We start from the raw sequence: 15561 nt of genomic DNA on the forward strand, positions 1-15561 counted from the left end.
AGCATTTTTCTAAGAAAATGTTTGATTTAATTATAATAACCTCTGTTCGTAATTTAGAACTAGCAATAAAAACAAATTTTATTGATTTTTAAATTGTAAACCCGGTAAGAGCGAGCGAGAAAACGGAAAGGTAAGTAAACACTTGCAGAGAAAGTAATAGAATGAAGAGAAGAATGGGGGAATCTCTAGAGAAAAGTTGCGATGGCAAGAAAATGAAGAAAAGAAGGAAAAATTGGAAACAATGGAACAGAGGAAAACGGATGAGGAACAGGCGTTGAAGGTGAGAAACTAATTGTTATTATTATCTGGTAACTCATCATCTAATAATTCATCAATTTCATCGGCAAAATCTTCCATTCTCGCTTGTTCCATAGTGTGACGAATGTCATTTTCAACATCAATAATATGCTCATAGGTCGCAGCAACGAATTCCTCTTTGATGTTTTTCAGAAAATTGATCGCCCGTTCTCGTACCTTAAAAAAGTGCATGCAATATAGCCTAATTTAATGCTGTTTCTACCATTTCTACTTTGTCTGTAGTTTTCCCGGTTTTCCGAAGGTATGACTTTAGTTGACCCCAGACCAATTCGATAGGGCTGAGACAACAATGGTAAGGGGGCGTGCGAATAATGCGGATTCCCATGGAAGATGCTCTTTCGTCAACCTTATATTTCGTAAGTCTCTTTCTTCCACCGTGCCGATCGATGTAACTCTCAACCTCTGCATATACGTCTGTTTTCAGAAGATCAGAACCCAGTGCCACTCCCTTTTCTTCTAAAAAATCAATCAAATCGGCCTTCCTGTTCTGCTGAGTTGGGAGCTGAAAATCCTTAACTTTTTTTCGCTATAGGTCTAGAATTTCTACTTTGTGCTCAGTTCCATTATGTGTGCTAGCATTATCGATTACTAAGATGGGTTGACGACCAGGGGGAGTGGAAGCTAAAAGTGCCGGTAACACGTTCTCCATGTATTGCTCATACATATTCGCATCCATCGTTGCATGATAATCTACTAATTGCTCCGCAGGCGGGCGATCAGAAACAATGACGTCGATTGACTCATGGAGTACTCCTGATTCAGTGAGAATTGCTAAAACTGTTGCCCGTTTCCCCTTGTCACTGGCAGCAGCAAATCCGGGAACCGGGTTCTTCAGGTTTCCTAGACGAGCGATTTCATAAGCTGTTGAGTTCTTGGGAAGCCACCCACGAGTATTCGTCATTCCATGGAAGAGCCATGTTTCATCGAAGTACGTAATATAGGCCCCCGCCACCCTTAATTTATAAATTTCACTCAGATACCACGCTCTCCACCGAGCGATATCGTCTCTCGATGACGCAAATGGATTATAAGTTTTCAACTTATAACTTAGATTCATTGCTTTCAGAATTCCATGAAGAGTGGTTCTGCCGAATGGGAAGTTAAAGTTTTCCTGTAAAGCCTCTAGCAAGCTCGAAAGAGTGAAATTTCTTTCCTTCTCGTAACATTCAAAGATATATGCCGTGATTTCATTTTTTTGATTATCCGAGAGGAGAGCCAGCATCTTTTCTTTCTTTGTTTTCTTCTTCTCATCTTCTTGTTCACCATTCTCAATTACATCGGAGTTCAATCGTCGAACTGTTCTCTCACTAATTCCCAAGAAACAAGCAGACACGTTAGCGATGTTATCAAATATTGTTCCTCTTATGGTTGACCCCATGTGTTTTTTGAAATGTTCCATTTGTCTGATCACGTTTCTAGACACATCTCCTCCTCTTCGTTCAACACTGCCAGAACCTTTTTCAAACAGTAGCGGCTTGAAACTACGGAGAAGTTCGGAAACATCAACAGTGGGGATCTAAAAACTCAATTCCTACTTCTTATGTGCCCAGCCTAATACCTTTTTTATTTCAGAATACTGTGTGGACACGTCTCGTGACTCAATGGACGTTTGTTGACCTTTGTCGATGGAAAGCGATGCGGGAAGTCGCAGAACTCCGTCTATTGAACCGTCTATTTTTGCTTAAATTTTTAATTAATAAATTCTTATAATTTTTACAAACTTTTCTCTTCAACAGAAAGTGTGCAACGCTCAACCAGTTGCAATTTGCCATCACCAATAACAACTTTTGCATATTTTGGTTCAGATGACATGGTTCACCTGAAATTTTACAGCCTTCGTTCGACGTCATTCATTTGTCACAACATTTCTGCTTAACAACTGATTTATGAGCGATTTCTCTACTGTTTTGTTGCTGAATCTCGTTGAAATGCATTCCCACAGTGAAAAATATGTTGCTTGTTTTTTCAGTAATAATTAAATCAAACATTTTCTTAGAAAAATGCTTTATTTTCATGAAAAAAACGTAAAAATTTACAGCGAAAACTATTGCAATACGTTTTTTTCATGAAAATAAAGCATTTTTCTAAGAAAATGTTTGATTTAATTATTACTGAAAAAACAAGCAACATATTTTTCACTGTGGGAATGCATTTCAACGAGATTCAGCAACAAAACAGTAGAGAAATCGCTCATAAATCAGTTGTTAAGCAGAAATGTTGTGACAAATGAATGACGTCGAACGAAGGCTGTAAAATTTCAGGTGAACCATGTCATCTGAACCAAAATATGCAAAAGTTGTTATTGGTGATGGCAAATTGCAACTGGTTGAGCGTTGCACACTTTCTGTTGAAGAGAAAAGTTTGTAAAAATTATAAGAATTTATTAATTAAAAATTTAAGCAAAAATAGACGGTTCAATAGACGGAGTTCTGCGACTTCCCGCATCGCTTTCCATCGACAAAGGTCAACAAACGTCCATTGAGTCACGAGACGTGTCCACACAGTATTCTGAAATAAAAAAGGTATTAGGCTGGGCACATAAGAAGTAGGAATTGAGTTTTTAGATCCCCACTGTTGATGTTTCCGAACTTCTCCGTAGTTTCAAGCCGCTACTGTTTGAAAAAGGTTCTGGCAGTGTTGAACGAAGAGGAGGAGATGTGTCTAGAAACGTGATCAGACAAATGGAACATTTCAAAAAACACATGGGGTCAACCATAAGAGGAACAATATTTGATAACATCGCTAACGTGTCTGCTTGTTTCTTGGGAATTAGTGAGAGAACAGTTCGACGATTGAACTCCGATGTAATTGAGAATGGTGAACAAGAAGATGAGAAGAAGAAAACAAAGAAAGAAAAGATGCTGGCTCTCCTCTCGGATAATCAAAAAAATGAAATCACGGCATATATCTTTGAATGTTACGAGAAGGAAAGAAATTTCACTCTTTCGAGCTTGCTAGAGGCTTTACAGGAAAACTTTAACTTCCCATTCGGCAGAACCACTCTTCATGGAATTCTGAAAGCAATGAATCTAAGTTATAAGTTGAAAACTTATAATCCATTTGCGTCATCGAGAGACGATATCGCTCGGTGGAGAGCGTGGTATCTGAGTGAAATTTATAAATTAAGGGTGGCGGGGGCCTATATTACGTACTTCGATGAAACATGGCTCTTCCATGGAATGACGAATACTCGTGGGTGGCTTCCCAAGAACTCAACAGCTTATGAAATCGCTCGTCTAGGAAACCTGAAGAACCCGGTTCCCGGATTTGCTGCTGCCAGTGACAAGGGGAAACGGGCAACAGTTTTAGCAATTCTCACTGAATCAGGAGTACTCCATGAGTCAATCGACGTCATTGTTTCTGATCGCCCGCCTGCGGAGCAATTAGTAGATTATCATGCAACGATGGATGCGAATATGTATGAGCAATACATGGAGAACGTGTTACCGGCACTTTTAGCTTCCACTCCCCCTGGTCGTCAACCCATCTTAGTAATCGATAATGCTAGCACACATAATGGAACTGAGCACAAAGTAGAAATTCTAGACCTATAGCGAAAAAAAGTTAAGGATTTTCAGCTCCCAACTCAGCAGAACAGGAAGGCCGATTTGATTGATTTTTTAGAAGAAAAGGGAGTGGCACTGGGTTCTGATCTTCTGAAAACAGACGTATATGCAGAGGTTGAGAGTTACATCGATCGGCACGGTGGAAGAAAGAGACTTACGAAATATAAGGTTGACGAAAGAGCATCTTCCATGGGAATCCGCATTATTCGCACGCCCCCTTACCATTGTTGTCTCAGCCCTATCGAATTGGTCTGGGGTCAACTAAAGTCATACCTTCGGAAAACCGGGAAAACTACAGACAAAGTAGAAATGGTAGAAACAGCATTAAATTAGGCTATATTGCATGCACTTTTTTAAGGTACGAGAACGGGCGATCAATTTTCTGAAAAACATCAAAGAGGAATTCGTTGCTGCGACCTATGAGCATATTATTGATGTTGAAAATGACATTCGTCACACTATGGAACAAGCGAGAATGGAAGATTTTGCCGATGAAATTGATGAATTATTAGATGATGAGTTACCAGATAATAATAACAATTAGTTTCTCACCTTCAACGCCTGTTCCTCATCCGTTTTCCTCTGTTCCATTGTTTCCAATTTTTCCTTCTTTTCTTCATTTTCTTGCCATCGCAACTTTTCTCCAGAGATTCCCCCATTCTTCTCTTCATTCTATTACTTTCTCTGCAAGTGTTTACTTACCTTTCCGTTTTCTCGCTCGCTCTTACCGGGTTTACAATTTAAAAATCAATAAAATTTGTTTTTATTGCTAGTTCTAAATTACGAACAGAGGTTATTATAATTAAATCAAACATTTTCTTAGAAAAATGCTTTATTTTCATGAAAAAAACGTAAAAATTTACAGCGAAAAATATTGCAATAAATTAATTATGAAAAGTACTGTGGAGAGCCGTCGTAAATCGACACGTTCCGCGCGGCGAGACCCACACCTAGTCCCCGGGCCGAACTTTGCGCGAGTGGTCAGCCACCCGCGGATGGGTAATATCTTTGTGAATTTTCGTATAATATTTGTCATCTCTGGAAAACACATTAAACTGGCATCTTTGCTGCTGATAATGTGTTTTTCTATACTTTTTGAAAATGATGTAATCACTCTCGCCGTAAAACTCTTATACAAATAGAAAAAAGCGATAAAATGAAGAAGCAAAAAAAGAAAAAAGAGTGTCGGGGCCGAACCATGGCCTTACTTCCCACTACACCGACCCACTACCACTGAACCACTCGTGAGTCGAAGAAATGTGAACCCGTTTGCGTTCACTATTCGCCGATTTGGACTCCTTTCGTACGCGATTTCTGCAAAAAATTAGGCGGATAGAGTTTTAGAATAGGAAAACTGACAGCTTGCACGAAAGAACATCCTTAATAGTTGCGAAAAATTCTGCTTTGTTGTCGCTGGAGTGATCGAGACCGAATCCAGCGATGGCGTAATCTGAATTTTTAGAAATGTTCCGATATATGTGTTAGTCTAAAAATGTACCAGCAATAGAATTTAGAAAATCTTCCGAGACTGGGACGTAAATTTCCGCATTTTTCGAAGAAGCGTAGCAGGGCATCTCGGTATCGTCAGCGGCTATCTGAATAATAGTGCTTTAAAGAAGAACTTTTTGGTGTAATATCAACCTTGTCGAAAAGGTAGCGGGCGAACGCTCTCAGAGATTTTCTGAGGTTCGTACCACTCCAATCTCCTACATCATTGGCATGGAAAATCGCAGAAAGACGGAAATAGTTGTTATTGGGAAGATGAAGAACCGTATCGTGAACTTCGTTAGCTCGATCCAAAGAAAATGCTTTTTGTGCCTTTTCAGTCAGATTTGTTGGCTTTTCGACCACTTTTGCGACTTTTTTGTTTTGAATATTGCTCTGTAATTTAAAAATTCACGAAAAACTTTTAAAGAAAAGTGTACCATTCCAGCAGAAAAAGCCATTTGAAGGCAAACATTTTCCAATATATGATTTCCTGCCAACCGACATTCTTGTGCAGAACGTAAGAACTCGTAGTAGTCGACTTCACGTGTATTTTTGACCAGTTTCTGAAGGTTTCTCTGAAAGTTTTCTGTTTGTCGTGCCACATATTTCAAATTTACATCACAAGTTGCTCTATCCAGTGGAATCCCATTTTCGTAGTTGTATAGTTCCGTCGCTGCGAACCCGAATGGACTCCATCGGCCGTCGACAGTGGCTCGAAGGCGTTTGGATGGTGCACGAGGTGATGGAGAAGTGACAACGGCTTCTGAATCTCTATGATCTACCATTTGACTGAAGGAGCTATTGTCATTGATGTATAGATCGTCTTGTCTGGATTGATTGAATCTGGAACTGGAACTGGTGGCATCGTTCCGACCGGGAGAGTGGATGACACGTCGGTTTAGTGGCACTCTATATGGAGCAGGTGCGTACGATGTTTTTGGGGTTCGAAGCATGCCGATAAGTTTTGGAAGCTAAAAATAATTAGATTTTACACAATTTTTCTGGAAGCAATAAGCGAGAGAGGAAGTTAGAGATACAATGAAGAAAAGTTGACAATATGACGCGAGGTGACGGGAAGACGTTGATTTTCTGGAAAAATATTCTTGTTTCAAGAGCCATTTGTGCAAATGTTTGAATTTATTGGGTCTTTTATCAACAACTACATGAGACGACTATGAAATGCTTAATTATGAAGAAGAGCTCCGTTAGCTTGGATGAAAATAGTATAAGTATCCGAATTAATATAACATGATACTCCTTTAATAGCTGAATTGCAGAAAAAACCACGAAAAACCACAAAAAAACTCAAAGACAGAAACAAAAACCAATATAAAGCTCGAAAAAAGTCTCAAAAAATAACTGAGTGACACCTTTTCGCGACTTGCCATTTATACGTCAATTATACGTCTGTAGATACAGTTTCGCGAGCACATCAATTATTCGCCTATTTCTTTCGCCACTTGTCTTTTATTCGTTTATTACATGTCAGCAATGTATTATTCATGAGTCGCGATTCACCTGTGACCACTGAACCACTCGTACGTTGAAAAAAAGTGAACACGTTTGCGTTCACTATTCGCCGATTTGGAGCCCCGTGTGAAAAACCTTAACCATATGAAAAGTTTGAGAGCTCATAACTCGGCTCACAGAGTCATTTAGCAGATTTTGGGTACATTCTATTATAGACCCCCGTAAGATTAGGTTATACACCCCCCTGGGTAAACGTTGGAATACACCCCCACAATGCGTGATTTAGTCATTTGGATGGGGGTGTTTATTGGAATGTTGGGACTATATTATGAACATTCTATTATAGACCCCCACACATTACAATATAACCCCCAAATTTCAATCAGATGTGGGGGTATATATTGTAATGTGAGCATCATTTTGATATAGGCCCCCCAATGACTGAGTATCATTGTTGGCAGTCAAATTGAATATTGATTAAACTCAAAAATAATTATTTTCTTCCGATTTTTCTTCGTTTTTTTCGGGTTTTCTGTGCGTTTTCCAGCAGTTTTTCGCTAAAACTTTAAAATTTATCTTTAGGTTAAAACTAAAACGTCGATTTATGCTGAAATTTCCCCTGATTTTCCACAATTCTTAGGCTTAGGCTGAAATTCCGGTATCATTCTATTAAACACCCCCTAAGCTCAGCGCCCTGGAAGTAGTGATTACCTTAAAACAGGACACCCTGGAGCTTGCTCTCGCCCCGCCCATAAGCTTAGCGCCCTGGAAGCTGATTTTCCTTAATTCTTAGGCTTAGGCAAAAATTCAGTAGACATTCTATTAAACACCCCCCGGGGGTGGTATACCAACATGGCGTTTTGGGGGTGTTTATTGATACACGTGGGGGGTTATAATAGAAGATTGCCTGGTGTTTTGATATGAACCCCCACTTTCCACTGTGGGGGGCTTTAATGGTTTCATTATAACCCCCCACACTTCCTGTTCCATTATACAACCCCACAGTTATAACCCCCCACTTTTCAGTTGGTGGGGGGTGTATTCCAACATGCGGGGAAGCTATCGGTGTGGGGGGGGGTATAACCGAATTTTCCCCAGATTTTGACTGCAGAAATGGAATATGCGTAGTCGAATGTACCGATGTCCAAATTTATAGGTCGTTTGAAAGTGGCGTCTCCAAAGACTTCCCTTGTAAGAAATCCAGACAAAACGATGAGGCAATGAATCCCTCGTTAATTGTCTGTTTTGTTCTTCTTCTCCTTTTACTTGCTATCGTTTTTTCACAGAATGTTCATTCTGATTTTATGATTTTCGGTTATTTTCGATGTGTTCTTTTCTTTCTATTTTCTTTATAATGTTTTCCTGCGTATTGTTTTAATCAATAATTGTATTGATACACATTGATTGAGGATTTGAAAAAACATTCAACTTACTAACTATAAAAGATTTCCAATAAAATAATGAAATGAACAACTTTTGTAAACCTCTGTTTGCTTGGGGTCCCATCAGAGTTGCGTGAAAGTAATTAAACTCGCGGAAAGCTGTCCGAAATTGAAGCGTTGCTGTAAAACAAACGTCATTTTGAAACATTTTACCATATGAGTTTCCGATGTTTAGTTTTTCGAAATTTCACAGTTCTAGAAATACGGAAGCCGGAAGTAAAGGTCATTATTGTAACGCAAGGTAATTCTTTTTTGTCAGTTTTGTAAGTGTTGCATAGTACCCGTTCCGCATTTAGATGACGACTTATGTAAATGATGATAAACTATTTGTGATCAGTTCTACTATTCATTGAACCCCTCCCGATTCAGAGATGTAATGGAATGGTCCTTGTGTGTATTACGAAGGACAGACGGACTCAAACATTCCCATGCACCTATTAACATCCAAATAGTGGAGGCAAGCACACCGTTTAGCACCTCTCTTCTCAACAGATGACCTAGATTAGCAGAAGAATCTCACTAATCTACTCAACGTCAGCCAATCTACCCAACCGCACACCAAAATCTACAGAACGTCAAATCGTCTGGCTACTCAATCTACCCACCCGCATTCACCTGTACTATCTACCAGTATGCCGGACGAATTGTCCTATCCTGGACTCAAATGTGTTCTGGAATTTTTGGAGGCTAACAAAAGGTAAGTAGCACAAATCCAAGTGCCTATCAAATTCAAACTAATCCTCATCTAATTCCCCATTTCACAATCAATGTTTCAGAATTCACGTTTCTTCTCGATGCCCACGCTTGAAACACATCGAACGATGTGTACCACTGTACTTGAACACACTCTACTTTCGAACAGGCGTTGTAAAGTTGAACGATATAACGTATGCAATTGTTGAAAGAAAAGAGCAAACAACTGTTAGTCCTCACAGTGAATTAAAGTATGGAGATCTTTTGATAGGCAATCCGGTTTATATTCGATATTATCCAGCTATTAGGTTTTCAAAACAAGAATCTCTCCTTTTCTCTCCCTATGAATCTGTATTTGTGGAAAGACGTGTGCAAGAAAAGGAAGGAGTGCAAAACTATGAGATCATTAGGGAATCAATTCAAGGATTGATGGGAGGAAGGAAGGACGTTCGAGTATATCATCTGCTGTTTGAACATTGTAACTCATCGATTCTCCGTCTTCCATCGGATTTCAAAGTTCGGATTCGGAAGTTGTATAGCGGGTATATCAATCCGAAGTATTTTCTTCCTCTGATAGATTCCTCTAGTTTTCCGTTGAAAGAGATCTATCTGTCATTGCCGGTACAATTAGATCAGTCTATAGTTCAATCGTCAGAGAAATTGGTCATTTCGGTAAACGAAGAATACTCTCGCAATCATTTGGATGATATCTTTAACCTTCCTAATCAATGTGTGATCCTTGAATTTCTATCACTGAGTGAAGATGGTTATAGCCATATAATTGATTACTGGTTGGATAACAAACGAGAAACTATAAAATGCTTCATGATAAAGGGGAGTAAAACAGAAAGTATGGAAGCAGCAATCGACTTGATGAAAAAATATAATGGAAAAATGGTGAAGTGGAATGGAACAGAGTTTAGGTAAGCTGCATTCTGCCAAAACATCCAATGAAAGGTTTAATGTTTCAGATCGAACTCTAACACCAACTACATATCAATTCCTTTCAATGATGACTTCGTTATTGGAATTTATGCAGTTTCTCATAGAGAGCGACGGATCTCAGATCATCAAATTGTGATGAAGACAATGCCAATTAATTCATTCATTCCAGCGGAAGAATTCTCTAATGACAAAACGCTTATAGAAATTGAGCACCTCGAGAGAAAGAGAGAAGACTAAACGGTTTGATAGGTTTCTGCGTTGTTCTTTTTCAATTTTGTCTCTCCTTTTCTTAATTATTTTCAACCAGTCGGTTCACGTCGCCTAACGGCGACTGAACCTCCTTCTCAACACCAACCTTCTAGGTGTTACAGCGCCTGCGGCGCTTCTCACATGGTTCAAAGAATCGGGCTATCAGAATTCTCTTTTTCTTCTGGTCCTATAACTTTTCTTCGATTGTTGGTAGTTTTTATTAGCTGAGCAAACCGTTCCAGAGAGAACAATTTAAGACGCACTCTCTGACTCGTTCGATCACCCGTAGGCACACGAAAAAAGTTGACCATCTCCGATTTGCCTAGTATTTTGATCAAAGATAGTATCAAGTGTTCTCAGCAAATTGGGGTACTTTTTGGCCGGGTCCGTCACCTGGGTACCTAGGAAAATCAAAAAATCGATATTTTTCGAAAATTTTTCCTGAATGAGTTAGGAATGACATCTCAACGGGAAATTAATGTAGACACTATTTTAAGCATTTTTTGTGTTCAGAACAAAATTCCAGCTCAACACCTTCATTGTGAAAAATTTCAAAATTCATGAAATTTTCGGATTTTTTTCATAAAATTGTTTTTATCTCCGCAGGGACCCGAGAAGACAGCGTTTTTTATTTAAAATTCGGAATCTACATAAAATTTGGTACTTGATACATGTTGTCCCTACTTGTAACCCCATCCCCAAAGAACACTTTTTTCGGGAAGTAAATGAGTCAGGAGCTATCAGGCTCAACTGAATGTGTTTTAAGTCGCGCTGTATTTCTCTCAAATATGTTTTATTTCGTTTCAAATTTATTTATTTGTTTATTTTCTTTTATATTCATCCATTCATCTCCTGTTCTGAATCATACTCACAAGAATTTATTTAATTTTTGCTCAAAATTTATGATTTTATTTCAATTTCTTCAAACTCAAAAATGGGATCAACACTCTTTAGTGTTGCATTATAAAATTCATCTTCAAGCGTCCAAAACACTTCGCTTTTTAAAAAAGATATCCATTCGCTATCGTCGTGTTGATCTTCGATGTCTACTGCGGCCGGTTTTTCATGTTCATTATCTCTTCGTCTTCTATGCGGGGATGGTCTTTTCCACCATCGTTTTCGACGATTTTGCGGCGTTTCCTGAGGTTGTCTTTTTTCTGATTCTCTGTAGAAGAAACCAGCGATTTGTCGAACATCCAAAATCTCTTCTTCCAAAAACCTTCTTGACCCATCCTGTTTTCTCTCCGTACGCATTTTTCTAGCAACAGTAAATGGGTTCAGCGGTCTGCCAGTGTTGAATCCTACATCGAAGCATTCTATTAAATATTTTTTGACGTCCTCTCCAAATGCTTTGCGTGTTCTCTTCTCTGGCAACCCCCATCCTTGTTTTACATGTTTGTCCTCTCTTGTCTCCTTCAATTCTTTCAAAGCAGTTTCAACAGCTGGAAATGTTCTTGATTCGTTTACATCTTCTAAACGTCGAGCGAAAAGATTCAAAGCAAAATCTCTCTCCGTCATTCTTTCCGGTGCAATTTTATGCTGAGCTTTCAGAATATGTTTTTCTAAGTTGAAATACTTCAAAAACGTTGACGAGCAGCCAAGTTCCGGACAAGAGTACAATTCGCCAACATTTTTTTCTGGAACATCATCCTCGATTGTTTCAGAGACAGTATCCGGTTCATCCACACATGAAGATGTTTTAGTACAATGTGAGAAGTACCAGAATTTTGTTTGTTTTCCTGTTAGCACAGCGTTTCTTTCTTCTTTTTTCGAGATGATATTAGATGCAACAAAACCGGTTTCTTCAAAGTTGAATGTCCCTTTGATTGGTTTCAAGGCCGATTTTTCAAGCAAGATCCCATTTCCGATACTGCCATATCGACGACCTCTTATACCATCCGGTTCAACAACGAAATGATTCAAATTGGTAATTTTTTCTTTATGATCGTATCGTACCAATTGTCGCTCCTTTACTGCAGTTTCACTTCTTTTCCGACGTCCGAATATTTTTGCAGACTCATACATGTATCGACTAAAAATTTGGTAACATTTTTTGAAGATTTTTTTGAAATACCTTAAATGAGGAATATACTTCACCATCTCTAAATACGATACTGAGTTTGCGACGAAAGAGAGCACAAGAAGTCTACTTCTTCTACTTTCTGCTGCAAAAAACTGAACAGCTAACTGCTCCATAACTGCTTCAAAAGATGCACTAGAGCCGGTTGACCATTGCTTATCAACAAAGGTTTTTCTTTCAACAAGTTTTTTGAACTCTTCTGTGTCATCTGGAACCATAATTCCGAGCATTGTAAGAAATAAGTTTCTGGCAACGCGAGCTTTTCTTTCTTGAGTAACATGTTTTAATTGATTCCACGGCTTTACAGTACATACTCTCGTTTCACCAGCAAGCATTGCAAACTGGGAAAAAGATTCAGCCAACGTTATTTCTTTTTTTTGAGTGATTGATTCTTCTGAACTGGCATAAGGTGGATCTTCTGATGAACAAGAATCAGTTTCGCTGGATGTCCTGGACTTTTTTGCTGGAGGAGGATGAGGTTGTGACATTAGTTCGCTGATATATGTTTCATGTGAACGACAGAGAGCTGCAATTAGGAACATTTGCAACGTATTTCTCTAAACTAGATCTTACGAATCCCTGGATGAACGAGAGCATGCTTCTGTTTAATTAATGCGTCTGCAGCCTTAACTGACAGATGGAATCGGCCAATTGGTCTTCCTTTTTCATGTTTTGTTCCAATACTATTAGGCATAGAGCAAGCTTCTACTTCCCCGTAGCTTTCTGTCCTCACACGATAAATATGCGCGTCACGGAACGTGGGCAACGTATTCCATTGAGTGAGTAGTTCAGCAACGTGATGTTCACAAATTCCAATAGATTTATATTTGTCCATAACAAGAGGATCGAGAAAGTTCAAATCGCACATTCCAGCTCCACGACACATAATGAAGGATAATGGATGTTCTCCTTTAATTTCTGGGCCTGCTGACAAAGTTGAGTATTTTTCCAATCTTAATATAAATTTTCTAATTCGTGTACACGAAAAAAACTCACTTCTCGAGTTTTCCCGAACAACTCGTACTGACAATTGACTTTTCTGATCTTTCTACAGTTTCGTGACTAGTTTTACGAATTTGGGAAAAGTAACACTTCACATCTTCCTTCACATTTGCTCCCGGAGTTATGTTCTTCTGAAACAATTACAATAAATTTATGATACGAATCAAGTTTTGCTGACCTGATTGATAGGTTTGGTGAAAGTAAGTTGGAAAAAACACGATAAAAATAAAATTATTAACATGAGGCTGCCGAAATCTGAAAAAAAATTATTAAAAGGAAAGGAAAAAATCATCTTATCAAATAGTAAACACAACAAAACTTTTTCTAAAATAAATAGAAAATCTCGAGTAAAGAGATATCTTGTTTATATAGAACTTGTTCTGTGCGACATGACCTACTTACAATGTTAAAACGGATGTAAAGAAAAACTACCGGGCATTTCGATATCACATTCTAAACTTGGTAGTCGATATAATCAAAAAAAACAAAAAACAAAAAAATATTAAGTACAATACGAATTATGTTGAGGTAACGGTGGCTAGTTTGAAGAAATTGAAATAAAATCATAAATTTTGAGCAAAAATTAAATAAATTCTTGCGAGTATGATTCAGAACAGGAGATGAATGGATGAATATAAAAGAAAATAAACAAATAAATAAATTTGAAACGAAATAAAACATATTTGAGAGAAATACAGCGCGACTTAAAACACATTCAGTTGAGCCTGATAGCTCCTGACTCATTTACTTCCCGAAAAAAGTGTTCTTTGGGGATGGGGTTACAAGTAGGGACAACATGTATCAAGTACCAAATTTTATGTAGATTCCGAATTTTAAATAAAAAACGCTGTCTTCTCGGATCCCTGCGGAGATAAAAACAATTTTATGAAAAAAATCCAAAAATTTCATGAATTTTGAAATTTTTCACAATGAAGGTGTTGAGCTGGAATTTTGTTCTGAACACAAAAAATGCTTAAAATAGTGTCTACATTAATTTCCCGTTGAGATTTCATTCCTAACTCATTCAGGAAAAATTTTCGAAAAATATCGATTTTTTGATTTTCCTAGGTACCCAGGTGACGGACCCGGCCAAAAAGTACCCCAATTTGCTGAGAACACTTAATACTATCTTCGATCAAAAGGATTGCCAAATCGGAGATGGTCAACTTTTTTCGTGTGCCTATGGTCAGTTGATCGATGCTCGATTGACTCAGAGAGTGCGTCTTACAATCTCTTATATGCATAAAATTATAGCCGATTTTCAAATTTCTCGCCTGAAGAAGTCTCAAAATGAAAAACAATCAGCTCTAGTTTTGGGCTCTGCTTTTCCTGAAAACCTGAACTTTTGCTCTCAAATGTTAACATTTTCCCTAACAACGTAGTCTGAGAAATTCAAAGTGTTCTACTCCTCCTCCTTCCTCCTCCTCTACCTATGTTACTCCTTTGCTCTTCCAGGTTCCCATGGAGACGCAGACACCAGATTTTAATCCAAGTGTGAAAAGGGGGGCTCTCTCTTTCTTTGCTCACCTAATTACCTCTTCGCGTGAGCTGACTAGCGGGGGGAAATGGAGACGAAGAGGAGACGAAGGAGGGAGATACACACATAGTGCATGAGGACGGATAAAAAGGGGGGGGGGCTACATTTTTCTCTATTTCTTTCGTTTTCAATCTCTCTATATGCTTTTATATTTAAAAAAGAATGAGGACTTATTCCCAATGATAATTGAAAAACCCGAGTGTTAGCAAAAAACATTTTTGGAATGAAAATTTTTTTGAAACTTATGTAGCATGGAAGAAAACGACAACAAACTCAAACTCCTGTAACCATGGAAACGGAATGATGCAGAGTTTTCAACTTTTTTCAATTTTTGGGCTATTACCACGGCACAATTTTTTCAAATGCGCTCCACCGCACTGCTTTTGAAAAATGTCTTTTTTTCTCCGAGTCTCTCAATTTCGCACACAGTTTTCTTCGGTTTCGCTAGAGCGAGGTTGTAAGAAGCGTGCCTTACTAATAGAATAATAGTAATTCAACAAAATATAATGATTGACATGTTTTCATACACTAATGTATGCGTTCCCGTGTGTCCCAAGTAGTATTTGCTGAGAATGAGGTTCTCTTCCATTCCCATATTCCTTATTGGATCACAGGGTCGTATTTAGTCCATACGAATTTAAATTATTTTCCCGCGAAACCGGAAGTCTAGTGAAGCGCGTTTGCACACCGCTTGGCACGTTGCCAATTGAGTCGCCGCTCAGCCAAATCGCGTGTTTATAACGTGGACTAACAATAGGGAGTTAAATGTTT

General features: G+C 38.4%; 4 protein-coding genes across 4 annotated transcripts; 2 read left to right on the forward strand and 2 right to left on the reverse strand.

Annotated features, from left to right (window-relative positions):
• Positions 1–288: 288 nt before the first annotated feature.
• On the reverse strand, positions 289–1696 carry GCK72_007323 (uncharacterized protein; the record flags this gene model as incomplete). The annotated part of the gene is made up of 3 exons (XM_053726111.1): positions 289–474; positions 521–820; positions 866–1696. The coding sequence occupies 3 exons, from the start codon at positions 1694–1696 to the stop codon at positions 289–291; spliced, it is 1317 nt and encodes a 438-aa protein (XP_053590305.1).
• Positions 1697–3020: 1324 nt separating this feature from the next.
• On the forward strand, positions 3021–4428 carry GCK72_007324 (uncharacterized protein; the record flags this gene model as incomplete). Its single annotated transcript, XM_053726112.1, has 3 exons — positions 3021–3851; positions 3897–4196; positions 4243–4428. 3 exons carry the CDS (start codon positions 3021–3023, stop codon positions 4426–4428), a joined length of 1317 nt encoding a protein of 438 aa, XP_053590306.1.
• Positions 4429–5098: 670 nt separating this feature from the next.
• On the reverse strand, positions 5099–6325 carry GCK72_007325 (uncharacterized protein; the record flags this gene model as incomplete). Its single annotated transcript, XM_053726113.1, has 5 exons — positions 5099–5198; positions 5244–5334; positions 5383–5479; positions 5526–5765; positions 5810–6325. 5 exons carry the CDS (start codon positions 6323–6325, stop codon positions 5099–5101), a joined length of 1044 nt encoding a protein of 347 aa, XP_053590307.1.
• A 2591-nt stretch (positions 6326–8916) lies between these two features.
• GCK72_007326 (uncharacterized protein) lies at positions 8917–10159 on the forward strand (the record flags this gene model as incomplete). The annotated part of the gene is made up of 3 exons (XM_053726114.1): positions 8917–8981; positions 9061–9900; positions 9949–10159. 3 exons carry the CDS (start codon positions 8917–8919, stop codon positions 10157–10159), a joined length of 1116 nt encoding a protein of 371 aa, XP_053590308.1.
• Positions 10160–15561: the final 5402 nt, after the last annotated feature.

This window comes from Caenorhabditis remanei, chromosome II (assembly GCF_010183535.1).
Source record: "Caenorhabditis remanei strain PX506 chromosome II, whole genome shotgun sequence".
NCBI lineage: Eukaryota > Metazoa > Nematoda > Chromadorea > Rhabditida > Rhabditidae > Caenorhabditis > Caenorhabditis remanei.